We start from the raw sequence: 14,028 nt of genomic DNA, 5'->3' as shown, positions 1-14,028 counted from the left end.
TAGTGGCTGTGCCAATTCACATTCCCACCAACAATGCACAAGAGTTCCCTTTTATCCACACTCTCACCAACACTTGTTATTGTATTGTCTTTTTGATGATAGCCCTTCTAACAGGTGTGAGGTGGTATCTCATTGTGGTTTTGATTTGCATGTCCCTAATGATTAGTGATGTTGCGCACTTTTTCATGTTACCTGTTGGCCATTTGTATGTGTTATTTGAAAAATTGTCTATTCAGTTCCCCTGCCCATTTTTAATAGGATTATTTGAGCTGGGATGCCAGGGTCCTGGGATCGAGTCCCATATTGGGCTCCTTGCTCAGCGGAGAGCCTACTTCTCCCTCTGTCTGCAGCTCTCCCTGCTTGTGTTCTCTCTCTCTTGCTGACAAATAAATAAATAAAATCTTTATTTAAAAAAAGATTATTTGAGTTTTTGCTATTGAGTTATATGAGTTCTTTATATATTTTGGATATTAACTCACTATCAGGAATTGATTTGCAAGTATTTTCTCTCATTCTGTAGGTTGTGTTTTCATTTTATTGATTCTTTTGCTGAGCAGAAGCTTTTTAGTTTGATATAGTCCCAGTTATTATTTTTGGCTCAGCTGCTTACGTTTGGTGTCTTATCCAAAAAAATCATTGCCAAGACCAATGTTAAGGAGTTTTTTTCCTATATTCTCTTTTAGGAGTTTCACAGTTGAAGGTCTTATGTTTAAATCTTTACTTTATTTCGAGTTCATTTTTGTGAGTGATGTAAGACAGAGATACCATTTCATTCTTCTGCATGCAGTCATCCAGTTTTCCCAACACCATTTATTAAGAAATAATTTCTTCCCCACTGAGTATTCGTGGCTTCCTTGTCAAGTATTAGTTGGCCATATAAGTTTCCCCCTTCTTATAAAGATACACCAGTCGTATTGGATGAGGACCAACCCTAATGACCTCATTTTAGCTTGATTTCATGTGTAAAGTCCCTATTTTCCAAATAAGGTCACATTCAGAGGTTCTAGGAGTTAGGACTCTAACACATCTTTTTGAAGGACTCAATTCAACCAATAACATGGAGTATTTCAAACATAATACATATGCAAACATATGCAGAAATAGAGAGTCTAGTGTAATGAACTCTATGTACCTATTACCTGGGTTCAACAATTATAAATACAGAGCCAATATTGTCTCATCTGAACCTCATCCACTCCTTCCCCTCCTATATTATTTTCAAGCAAATCTCAGACTTCTTATCATTTCATCCATAAATATCTGATGCACCTCTAAGAATAAGGACTTATGTTAACCCAACCATAATATCATTATCACACCTAAAAATATCAATTATTAATATCCAGTTAATGTTCAAATTTCCAATCATTTCACAAATTGTCTCAGTTTTTTTTAACACTAAATTTGAATCAGGATCCAAATAACATTCTCAGAGTCATTGACATTTAAACTACCTTCCTAGGAGGTGGGTTAACAATCTCAGCATCTTTATTCTCCCTCTGGTTGGTTGAGCACTGGGTAGTTTTGAATATATAAAGGGAACTCTGAATTTTAAGTGGATGGAAGGAGATCTAGGCGGGGGGAAGAGGGAATGAAAAGACAGCAGGAGGTGGGAGGAAATTCAAGAGGAAGATTTAGATCCAGGGGACACAAGACCCTGATGAGAGGAGCCTGGGGGTACGGGGAAGTGGCCCAAATTGTGGTGGGAAGTGGCTACCAGACAGACTATGAGAACAAGGAAGTCTGGTAAATAACATTTTATACCTTATACATCAGCTACCAGAAGTTTTCTCTTTCCAAACACACCAAGCATTGTCAAGTCTCCAAGCTGTTCCTCCCACTAAAAGTACTCTCCCACTCCTATCCCAGCTCCTCAGCGTGGAGAGCTCCTGTACATCCTTCAAAACCCAGCTCAAATATCCACACATGTGCGAAGACCTCTCTGACCTCTCCCCCACTCAAAGATGATTTACTCTTTACTTACCACTCCATAGGGCTTCGGACACACCTCTCCTAGGGCACCCCACAAATTATCCTATCATTACCTCAACTCATGTCTGAGTCTCCCACTGAGCTGTGGGCTCTCTGAGGCAGAGAGGCAATGTTGGTTCATCTTTGTATCCTCAGTCCCCAGCACAGAGCATTCAACAAATTCTTACTAAATGAAAGAAAAATTAGAGGATGAGAAAGAAAAGAACAAAAGGAAAGAGAAAGCAAAGATGAAATCAAAAGAAGAGAAGAAATAAGAAATAGAGACAATAAAGGAGGATATACATAAGGCAAACAATTGATCTTGGCAAGGCAGAACCACACAGCTTGATTTTCAGGCCACAACACCAGGTCAAATCTGGTATTCAGTAATGCTGAATCAGGTGTTTGTTTAGTAATCAAAATTTAAGACTTACATAAAAATCCAGATTTTAAACAAAAATGAAACTGTCTAGTGTAGCCGGGCCTAACCTCTTCCATGGTAACCATTGGCTGTATCTGAATATGCTTTCCCAACCCAGTACTCCCCACCGGAGCCCCAGCACAAAGGCTGAGTATCACTGGCCACTCACCATGGTACCTGTGCTCTTTGTTCATTTAAAATTGACAGACTTCATCCATTTACTTTGCCTGCCTGGCTCTTTTAAACATTAGTTTGTCACCCTTATCCCAGGCAATTTTCTCCATGTAGATGCTCTGTGGCTACAAAAAAAAAAAAAAAATTATTGTAATAATTATTCTAGAGCTGCACTGTCCAACAGAACTCTCTAAGATGATAGAAATGTTCTGTAATCTCTACTGTCCAATACAGTAACCACTAGTCACATGTGGTACTTGAGCATGTGAAATATGGCTAGTGTGACTGATGAACTGCATCTCTAAAATTATTTCATTTTAACTAACTTAATTTTAATTGTAATAGCCACATAAGGCTAGTGGCTACTGTATTGGAGATGCAGTTCTAGGGCAGTGCTTCTCAAGATTTAAAATGCATAGAAATACCTGGGGATCTTGTTAAAACACAGATTACAACTTAGCGTATCCAGAATGGGGCACCAGATTCTGCATGTCTAGTAGGTTCCCAGGTGGTGCTGATAATTCTGGGCTTTAGACCACACTCTGGAGAGCAAAATTCTAAAATAGTATTGCTCAAACTTCAGCATCCATAACGAACCCATGGAGATTCCAGAGAGATTCCAAACAGAGTCCTGGGCCTTATCCCTCATAGATTCCGATTCAGTAGATCTAAGGTGGTGTCCAATAATTTGCATTTGTATCAAGTTCCTGAGTGATGCTGGAGCACCATCCTAGAGTTTGGGAAAGTGTTGGAAAAAAACTTTTAGTCACTCTCTGATTTTCTTTCCCAATGGCTACTATTAATAGTTAATATTTTTAAATAGTTAATATTTGTGTCCTACATCGAGGTATTTACTAACCCATTTTACTGATGAGGAAACTGAGGCACAGGGACATGAGTAAACTTGCCCAAGGTTATACTGATGGTCAAGTGCTCTCTGCAGAGCCACCTCTTAAATACATATTTTCACCAAGGTTGAAATCACTATGGATGTCTGCCAGTGTAGTGTCCTTGCCTTGATGCATAGACTCCCTGATTCCTTGACTTTAGACCAAAAGAGAATTAAAACCAGAACAGTCTGGTTTGGGTTCACAATTTTCCTGGGTTCGTTTCATTTCCCGGTACAATGAGGTTTATGTCTCCTCATTTTACAAGAGAGGAAATGGGCTCAAAGAAATAAAAGGACTTGCCTCGGGCTACATAGCCAATCACTTCTCTTTAAGTATTATCTGGTGAATAACCTTCACATCGGCTTTTTTTCCTAAATTTTTAAGCTTTTATTTCTAAATTTTTCTTTTTTTTAAAGATTGTATTTATTAATGTGTCAGAGACAGAGAATGCGAGCACAAACAGGGGGAGTGGCAGGCAGAGGGAGAAGCAGGCTCCCCGCTGAGCAAGGAACCTGATGTGGGACTCCATCCCAGGACCCTGGGATCATGACCTGAGCGAAGGCGGACGCCCAACAGACTGAGGCACCCAGATGTCCCCATTTCTAAATTTTTCAGTGCCACATTTTTATTGTTTAAGCACTGGTGGAATTTCTAAAACAGCATTTTTAGCTAGCTGCTACTGGTGGACACACATCCCTGTCCCCTTACACATCCCCCACCCCTACGGGATCTCTTGTCCTCATGGTGATCCCTGCTCAGCAGGAAGTCAGATTCTCTCTCTCTCTCCCCCCGCCCCTCCCCACTGCTCATTCTTTCTCAAATAAATAAAATCTAAAAAAAAAAAAAAAAAAAAACAGCAAGGAAGAACAAGTTATTAGAAGGATGGAGAAGACACATCCTCTTTCTCTGCCTTCCCTGTCCTCACTAGTCCTCGACTTCTAAACCACACACTCCCCCTCAGTCCCACACTGTCCTGGCTCCCAGCAGAGGTTGGAAGCAGGCCAACTCTGGACCTGGTCCTGGGCGGAGATCTTGTGTTCTACACAGGGGAGATTCCAGCCACAGGCAGAAGAAACTGGATCAGAGAGTTCAAGTGATTTTCCCTAAATCCCACAGGTTAGAACGAGAGAAAGATCTAGTTCTCCATAAACCTAACCTAGATTCCACTATGAAAACATTCATGTGGGGCAGCTAATTAATACAAGAAACTGTCCAAGCAAAAACAAAGAAATGAAAGATCCCGGATGGGAGGAGAAAGGATGAGAATGAGCTGCCTGCTACAAAATATTCTCCCTCAATGAGGGTAAGATGACACAGGCAGCTGAGAAGTAATAATGCTGAAGACACAGCCACACTGATGCATATCACAAAACCTGAAATTGAAGGGAACTGAAGCCTTTCATTGTGACACATTTCATCATTTTCTCAGTAATTGCATCAGTTTTATAATTTCTTCCATCACTGACTCCCCAGTGGTCCTGGCATCTCCTCGTCCTCGCTGTGGAGGTGGCGGGTAATGGTGTTTGCCTCCAGGAAATTAAAGACCCCTCTCAATAATTGCATTAGTCATCGGCACTTGCTGCTGTGATTGATCTTGTAACCACCATCAGATCTGGGCACAGAAAGGATATGAAAATTCATAAGCAGGAAAACAATGTTATCTTCCCCTTATCCAGCTCGCTCTTTACAAGAAATAGCTACAAGTCTTTTTTGCATTTCTAATTTGCTCATCAAGGGCCATATTTTTGACAGGCGGGGATCTATCCATTCCGGACTGGAAACTATTCGCGGTCACAGGAAATTGTGAATTCTGTCTAGGTTTTCCAGAGTTGCTCTGTTGAGTTGCCTGTTGCTCTGTTACTTAAAGGAGCAACAATATTTCAGAATTATATTGCAGCATCTCAGGACACCCAGAAGGCAGGAAGCCATAACACTGAAAAAACACTCAGTTCTCTTCCTGGCTCCGAGAGAAGTTACTGGAAGAAAAGTAAACTCTGGTTTTATTATTGCTTTATATCTTGGTCACCCCCTGATATCAAGGGTCTGTGGAGGTGATGGGTAAATTGTTCCATAAGCACAGTGCTTCAAGCTGAGCCACTCAACAAATGCGGCCTAGATTAAAAAAACAAACAAACAAACAAAAAACAAACCAAAAAAAAAAAAAAAACCTGCAAGCAACAATCCCAAAACCTTATTTTCTGGGTTTTCCTATCCAATGACCCTAAGATCTTTGAAACTTGCCAAATTGCATCAGTTGTATGTTTAAGAATGTGGTAATCAAAATCTAAATGTACATACGTACTCTTTGATCCATCCGGTGCTTGCTTTTTACCCTACAAGTATACTTTACAAGCAAGAAATACTATGTACAAAGCTATTCATTACAGTGTTATTTGTGATTGAAAAAAATGTAAAAAACTTTGAAAGGCATCAGTAGAGTAGAGGACAAGTTAAATAAACTGTGTGGTTCATCCACACCATGGAATGTTATAAAGCACATAAAAAGAACAAGTTACAGGTGCCTGGGTGGCTCAGTCATTAAGCTTCTGTCTTTGGCTCAGGTCATGGTCCTGGGGTCCTGGGATTGAGCCCTGCATTGGGCTCCCTGCTCAGCGGGAAGCCTGCTTCTCCCTCTCCCACTCCCCCTGCTTGTGTTCCCTCTCTCGCTGTGTGTGTCTCTCTCTCTGTCAAATAAATAAATAAAATCTTAAAAATAAAAAAGAGAACAAGTTAGCACTAATGCACTAAAATGGAAAAATCTCCGGGATATATCAACTGAATAAATGGAAAGTGGGCAGCACTGTAAATAGTATGCTACCATGTATGTAAAGAAGAGAAATACAGGGGCACCATGGTGGCTCAGTTGGTTAAGGGTCTGCCTTCAGCTCAGGTCATGATCCCAGGGTGCTGGGATCGAGCCCCGCATCGGGCTCCCTGCTCTGCGGGAAGCCTGCTTCTCCCTCTCCTACTCCCCCTGCTTGTGTTCCCTCTTTCGCTCTCTCTCTGTCAGATAAATATAATCTTTAAAAAAGAGAGAGAGAGAGAGAAATACATGTATGTGTATAAATGCACAAGATGTCCAAGAAAAGATATACAAGAAATGATGCCTCTGAGATGGAGAATCAGGGGACAGGGATTGAGGGGTGGTCCAGGGAACTGAGCCATGCATCTGTTATTGATTATCAAGATTTCACACACGATAACAGGGTGCCTGGCTGGCTCAGTCACTAGAGCACACGTACATAATAAAACAGTAGGAATAGTAACTAACACATAGGGCTTACTATGTGCCAGGCATATTCTAAACACATTGCATACTTTAAATTAATTTGATATACCTCTGTTAAACTATAAGATATTCATGTGCCTATCTTATTTCACTAGATTATTAGCTACTTGAGAGCATAAACATGACTTAAGCATTTTTATATCTTATACAAATGCTAATACAATATCACATAATAATGTTCTAAAAAATGTATCTCATTCATTCAATATCATTCAATATCAAACATGAGAGAAAAAAATTATCTTCATCATTTAGAGCTAACTTAAGAACTTATAACTTTTATGTAAAATTATCTTTTCATAATCAGTTTGCTATGTCATGACGTTAAGCCATAATCCAAAAATAAATGGCTTTGAAAATGTGCTGTTATACTTACATGTGACTATAGTTGTGCTGGACACACTGGAGAATTCAAACAAATTATTGAAAAAAGACTTATCCAGGGGCACCTGGGTGGCTCAGTTGGTTAAGCGTCTGCCTTCGGCTCAGGTCATGGTCCCAGGGTCCTGCTCAGCGAGGAGCCTGCTTCTCCCTCTCCCTCTGCCTCTCTCCCTGCTCATGCTTTCTCTTTCTCTCTCTCAGTATCTCTGTGTCTCAAATGAATAAATAAAATCTTAAAAAATAATAATAATAATAAATAAAAAAGAAAAAAAAGAAAAAGACTTGTCCAGTTTTCCCCTTACTTTTCATTCAAAGAGAAAAACTATATTATCAAAGCACAGCTCCCTCCCTTTATAAACTTTAATTTCAGGAAACTATGTAAGTGTTTAAGAATAAAAGGTCTCCTACTAAGTTATGTGGGATCAAGCGTGACCCATCATAAACCCACATTCAAGTGAAGCTATTTCTCATTTCTTATTTGGAGGTTTCAGGCCATCATGGGAGAGAAAATAAACAAGAGCTGGTCTCTATCTTGTCAACAACTGGGAAAGGCATCTGTAATAAAAACAGAGTGGACTAGCAGTGGAGTGGTTTTCCCCTCGACAAGCACTAAATGTCATCAGTGCTGTAAATCAGTCTGGTGGAAAACAGGGGGAAAAAATTAAAACCCTAATTCTTAGATTCAAAAATTCCTTACTCGATCTAGTATTTATTTGAGGGCCCACCTGGGCCATACAGGCCTTATGACAGGCAATTGTAGCCCTAAAGCTCATTTTATTAACTTAACATGCTCTATTTTTTCACCCCGGGGATGTATCTGGTGAGCTGCTAAGGCTGCAGAGGCTGACCTCCACCCCTGACCCCAGTTCTGCACTGTGGCCTGGTGCTCTCTGACCACTTCCTGACTTTCTAACAGATCCAGCGGTCCCCCAGCCAGGCCTCCCCTGAGACTCCAGCTCTGTGGAGAAGAGCCCCATGTCCAGTCTGGCTGAGCTTGAGATTTATTCCTCACACCAACTCCCACACAGGTCCTTCCTCTTTTTTTTTTTTTTTTTTTTTAGGGGTGGGGAAGGGCAGAGGGAGAGGGAGAGGGAGAATTATAAGCAATCTCCACCCCCCAGCACGAAACCCAATGCAGGGCTCAATCTCACAACCCTGAGATCATGACCTAAGCTAAACCCCAAGTCAGGTGCTTAAACAACGCAGCCAACCCAGGCACCCCCAGTTCTTAGTCTTTGAATGTTCTTTGAATAAACACTTTATTTTCCAATAAAATTAAAAACAAGCCTTAAAAAACTACTTTGTTTCTATTTTTGAAGTAAAATTTGCAGATATGATAACAATGCCAAATCACATTTTACTGAAGTGGTAAATTTTTTTTTTTTTTACAAGAGAACAAATCTACACCTTTATTTACTTTTCATTAAATTTAAATCCTTGAGGGGTACAGCATCACACAGATTCTGTGGCCAATGGCTTTAGCAGGAAGGTTGCTTCAGAATTTGGCACGAACCATGCCACTGTTTCCATGAGCACGGGTTACTTTTCCCCAGATTACTCTGGTTTTGTTTGATTTGCCACCAGGAGTCACTGTGTTGTTTTTTGCTTTGTACACAGAAGCACATCTCTTGCCTAGATAGAATTCCGTTTCATCTCGAGCATAAACACCTTCGATTTTAAGAAGAGCTGTGTGCTCCCTCTGGTTCCGGAGACCCCGCTTATAGCCAGCAAAAATGGCCTTGGACCACAGCCTTCCAGACATTATTTGGCGTTATAGGAGTCCTGTTCCCAGCAGGCCACACTTATTTGCACCCAAAGTTCAGCAACAAGAGCTCCCCTTACCTGAAGTGGTAAAATTTTAATAGAAATAATTCTCTAAACAGCTGGCCCTGATTTTTGGATTTGACACACCTTAGAATGTAACCTTATTTGGGAGCACTTGGGTGGCTCAGTCGGTTAAGCATCTGCCTTCAGCTCAGGTCGTGATCCCAGGGTCCTGGAATCGAGTTCCACATCGGGCTCCTTGCTCAGTGGAGAGTCTGCTTCTCCCTCTCCCACTCCCCCTACTTGTGCTCTCTCTCTCTCTGTCAAATAAATAAATAAAATCTTAAAAAAAAAAAAAGAATGTAACCTTATTTGGAGATAAGGTCTTTAAAGAGGTGAATGTGTTCAAAGGAAGCTGTTAGTGGGGGGCCCGAAACCAATATGACTGGCAGAGGAAGCAGAGACACCAGGGATGTGTGTGCACACAGAAAGATCATGTGAGGACATATTGAGAAGGCAGCAAGCCAAGAAGAGAGGCCTCAGAAAAAAGAACAAACCTGCAGGGACCCCCTGGGTGGCTCAGTTGGTTAAGCATCTGCCTTCAGCTCAGGTCCTGGAATCGAGTCCCAAATCAGGCTCTCTGCTGAGCAGGGAGTCTGCTTCTCCTTCTCCCTCCCTGCCTGACGCTCCCCCTGCTTATGCTCTCTCACAATAAAATCTTTAAAAAAAAAACAAAAAACTGCAGATACCTTGATCTTGACTTCTAGCCTCCAGAACTGTGAGAAATGTTGTTTAAACCACCCAGTCTGTAGTATTTTGTTATAGCAGCCCTTGCAAACACAATCTACTATGATACTATTTCATAAAAGGAAACACATTTTAAACCACAAAGGACATAATTTCTAAATAATGTAGCTTAAGAAAAAAAAAAAAAAACATAAACAACCGGGGCGCCTGGGTGGCTCAGTTGGTTAAGCATCTGCTTTTAGCTCAGGTCATGATCTCAGGGTCCTGGGATCAAGTCCCACATCAGGCTCCCTGCTCAGTGGGGAGTCTGCTTCTCCCTCTCCCTCTCCCCACCTCCCGCTCCTGCTCTCTCCTGCCATCTCTCTCTCTCTCAAATAAATAAATGAAATCTTTAAAAATAAATAAATAAAAATAAAAAATAAAAATGAAAAACTTCCTATATCTTTTTCTCATTTTGCTATACACCAGTGAAAACTCTGCCATTGACTAAGGAACCCCTGCTCTAAAATTGTTTTTCTTTGGGGCGCCTGGGTGGCTCAGTTGGTTGAGTGTCTGCCTTTGGCTCAGGTCGTGATCCCAGAGTCCTGGGAGCAAGCCCTGTCTCGGGGAGCCTGCTTCTCCCTCTCCCTCTCCCTCTGCCCCTCCCCCTGCTTGTGCGTGCGTGCTCTCTCTCTCTCTCAAATAAATAAAATCTTTAAAAATAAATAAAATAAAATTGCTTTTCTTCTTAATTTTTCATTCACTTGTTTGCAAACTAAAAAATAATCACAGACTACACATGACCATCAATAATTCCAACCTAACAGGCTTATTCTCATTGTGAGAACATAGTTTATAAATATATCACTTGCTATATATAACAAAAGAAGTCTTGTAAAAGCATGTTTTCTCAAATAAATAATAACATTTTAAATTAATTATTATTAAAATTAGAATAGAAATATCTAATCAAATTATTTTCAAAATACAGTTAAATTACAAATTCATCGTGAATTTTGGGAAGTTATTTATTTTGCTCTATGGGGTTTAGACACATAATTTCACATTTCATTTTAAGTCAAGAGTCAGAAAACATTTCTTGTACAACCAGCACTAAGAGAGATCATGGTATATCAATGAATTATTTAAATACAGAGATAGCTTTTTAAAATGGAGCTCTATAAATAACATTAACAGGAAAATACATACCATACAAGCTAACTTTGGATCTAAGAGCTTTAATGTATTCAAATATTAAAAGAAACTAGTCTGAAATTTTTCTCATTTAAAAAACACATTATGATAGAACGGGTTTAAGGATAGAGGAATCAATCCCTACTGAGCAATTCACAAACATGACAGAGAAACATAACATTTTTAAGATTTAAACAAGGACTTGTTGGCAGCACAGGAGATGGTCTTGCTTTCTGTCTCTCCTATCGAGCAGAGGACTTTTCATATTTCATAGTTTCTGAATTTCCTCAGGAGTTCTGAGGGAGCATCCCCAGACCAGCGGAAACGTAGGTGCCAAGAGTTCACATCTGAAAAACCTTTAAAGCACAGAAGAGATTTTAAAATCAGAAAGGTAAGAAAAGAAAAGTCACAGTGTCATGGCAAAATAGCTTGCTGATAAGATTTCACTGCAATAAATAAAATGCAAGAGTAAGTCTTTAATATGGATTATCAATATCTTATAGAAACTGATTATCTTAAGCAGACTTTTGAATTCTTTTTTCTGCACACACACACTTTAATTTGGCCTGATGCATCCATTCATTTATTCATTTGTAAAGAAACATTTATTGAGCACCTATTACATATTGCCAGCCTCTATGCTGAGTACCGTGAGACAGCAGTGCATGTCTCCTGATGGGGATCACAGAGGAATCCAGAAAACTATTAATGTGGCCAAAAAATAAATTTAAAAAAATATGGAGGGAAACACGTAGGAGAATGGGAGACCAGAGAAAGGCATTCAGTGTGGACTAGGTAGAACAAAGGTAGAATGAGAAAAGACTTCTGGAAGGAAGTCACATTCAAAGTGACCAGGAGTAGGAATTAGTTAGACTAGGGTGTCTCAAACTTCCATATGCATAGTCATTATCTGGAGATCTTGTTATATGGCAGATTCTGATTCTGGGTGTCTGGGGTGGAGCCTGAGATTCTGGATTTGTAAGGAGCTTCCTTCCCTGGCCACTTGACCCAAATAGTACCCAGCCCCCACCTCCATCCCTCCCTGACCCCTCACCCTGCTTATTTTTCTATAAAGCCTTTGTGAATATTTGATATTAAATATTCATTTATTTATATATTATATACGGGGAGACCCCATTCAAAAAAAAAAAAGTAAGGGACTTCTCTGTGGTCACAAAACGTAACAGTAAATCATTAACACTGTGTGAAAAAACAGTAACCTTTGCCAGGTGAATGAGTACAGAAAACTTAGTAACCTTTGCCAGGCAGATGATTAGGAAACAGTGCAGTTTTAATTTGCCTTTCTCTTGGTATGAGTGAGTTTAAGCATCCTTTCATATGTTCCAAGGCTATTTGTGTATTTTCTGTTCATTTCCTTTGTTCATTTTTTTTTAACTGGATGGTTGATCCTATGTCTCACTGATTCATAGAAGCATACATTAAGAGAAGTTATCATTTCACTAATTACATTGAGATTAACATCTTTTTATATGTTTAAAAGCCACTGTATTTTCTCTCCTAAACTATTTATATAGTTTCCCTCCATTTTTCTTTTGGATTATTGATCTTTCTCTTCTTGATTTGTAGAGCCAACTTTCGAATTCTTATCAACAAGAATTAGTTTATATGGATCAAAGAACCTCATGTGCTTAAGTGATTAATAATAAAAGGATATTTATAGATGTCTCCAGTGGTGGGAATTTGGGCAATTCACTTGCAAAGAAATTGGAAACAACTTTCCAACAGCTGCCAAAAGTAAAAGGTCAATGGTAAAGGATCTCTGGAAATACAAATAATTTATCCCACAATAGTAAGATTTCTTTAACTCTAAACAACTTTGTTAAAAATTAAAGAAAAGGTCATTTTCCTTCTCTACTAGAGGGAGGGTAAATTGGCAGGCAATTTGGCAAAATTTATCAAACTCATTAAAATGTGTAAACTTTTAACCCAATAATTCTACTTCTAGAAATTTATCCTAAGGAAATAATCACAGATGTGCTCAAGGGTTTAACCATAAGGATATTTATCATGACACCATTTATAAATCTTTTTAAAAATCAAGAAACAATCTAAATCTCCAGCAATAGAAAGTTGGTTAAAATCTTTGAAATAGTCATTAACAATTTTTTAATATTTATGGTCATAGAAAAATTCTCATAACATATCACTAACTGACAGACAGTTAGAAAACAGTTTATAGGGATGCCTGGGTGGCTCAATGAGTTAAGTGTCTGCCTTCGGCTCAGGTCATGATCCCAGGGTCCTGAGATCGAGTCCCACATCCGGCTCCCCGCTCAGCAGGGAGCCTGCTTCTCCCTCTCTTACTCCCCCTGCTTGTGCGCTCTCTCTCTCTCTCTGACAAATAAATAAATGAAATCTTAATAAAAACAAAGGTTACAGAATAATGTACAAAATATGCTTCCATTGATATTTTAAAATATTATCTAAATATCTGATCAGAAAAATATGCACAGAACAGTTGACAGTGGTTTTTTAAGAAAATGATCTGTTTGTACTGTCTTTAGAATTATCAGAGAACTCTTAATCTCAGGAAACTGAGGGTTGCTGGAGTGGTGGGGGGTGGGAGGGATGGGGTAGCTGGGTGATGGACATTGGGGAGGGTATATGCTGTGGTGAGCGTTGTGAATTGTGTAAGACTGATGAATCACAGACCTGTACCCTTGAAACAACATAATACATTATGTTAATTTAAAAAAAAAAAGAATTATCAGAGAAAACAAATTTAAGAATTTCCTTTTTGGGAAAAAATAAAAGGAAATTTCTGACAATCTATGATTGAAATACACACACACATACACAATATGTACAGTATGATCCTCTTAGTTTTAGGTATACTAACATAATATAAAAATATACCAAAAGATCAAGAATAGATATGTCTCTAGGTGCTGAGATTACAAATTGTATTTTCTACCTTTTGTTTGACCACATTTCTCACATTTCTACTGTAAATATACTTGTTATTTCGTAGTTTGAAAAAGGTGTTTTCTAGCTTGGGTTCCAATAGAAATAGACCCCCAAACAAGAATTCGAATGGAAGAGGCTAATTTGTTATTTGTTTTTGAATAGGCTCCACACCTAACATGGGGTTTGAACTCACGACCCCAAGATTAAGAGTTGCATGCTTGGGCACCTGGATGGCTCAGTTGGTTAAGTGTCTGCCTTTGGCTCAGGTCATGATCCTGGGGTCCTGGGAT

At 39.3% G+C, this 14,028-nt stretch overlaps 1 protein-coding gene and 1 pseudogene across 2 annotated transcripts in view; both read right to left on the bottom strand.

Annotated features, from left to right (window-relative positions):
• Positions 1–8,490: 8,490 nt before the first annotated feature.
• On the bottom strand, positions 8,491–8,997 carry LOC118549421 (large ribosomal subunit protein eL33 pseudogene; annotated as a pseudogene).
• Positions 8,998–10,626: 1,629 nt separating this feature from the next.
• The window catches only part of DNAJC12 (DnaJ heat shock protein family (Hsp40) member C12), a 32,005-nt gene continuing 28,603 nt past the window's right edge, over positions 10,627–14,028 (bottom strand). Inside the window, exon 5 of one of the 2 annotated variants that reach the window (XM_036113880.2) lies at positions 10,627–11,157. In XM_036113880.2, the coding sequence (XP_035969773.1) occupies positions 11,072–11,157 (86 nt within the window). In that variant the 3' untranslated portion in view covers positions 10,627–11,071. Of the gene's footprint in view, positions 11,167–14,028 lie in introns of both variants that reach the window. The other variant, XM_036113879.2, reaches the window with a different exon arrangement.

This window comes from Halichoerus grypus, chromosome 7 (assembly GCF_964656455.1).
Source record: "Halichoerus grypus chromosome 7, mHalGry1.hap1.1, whole genome shotgun sequence".
NCBI lineage: Eukaryota > Metazoa > Chordata > Mammalia > Carnivora > Phocidae > Halichoerus > Halichoerus grypus.
The sequence above is the reverse complement of the archived record's forward strand: the minus strand, read 5'-3'. Positions and strand labels throughout refer to the sequence as shown.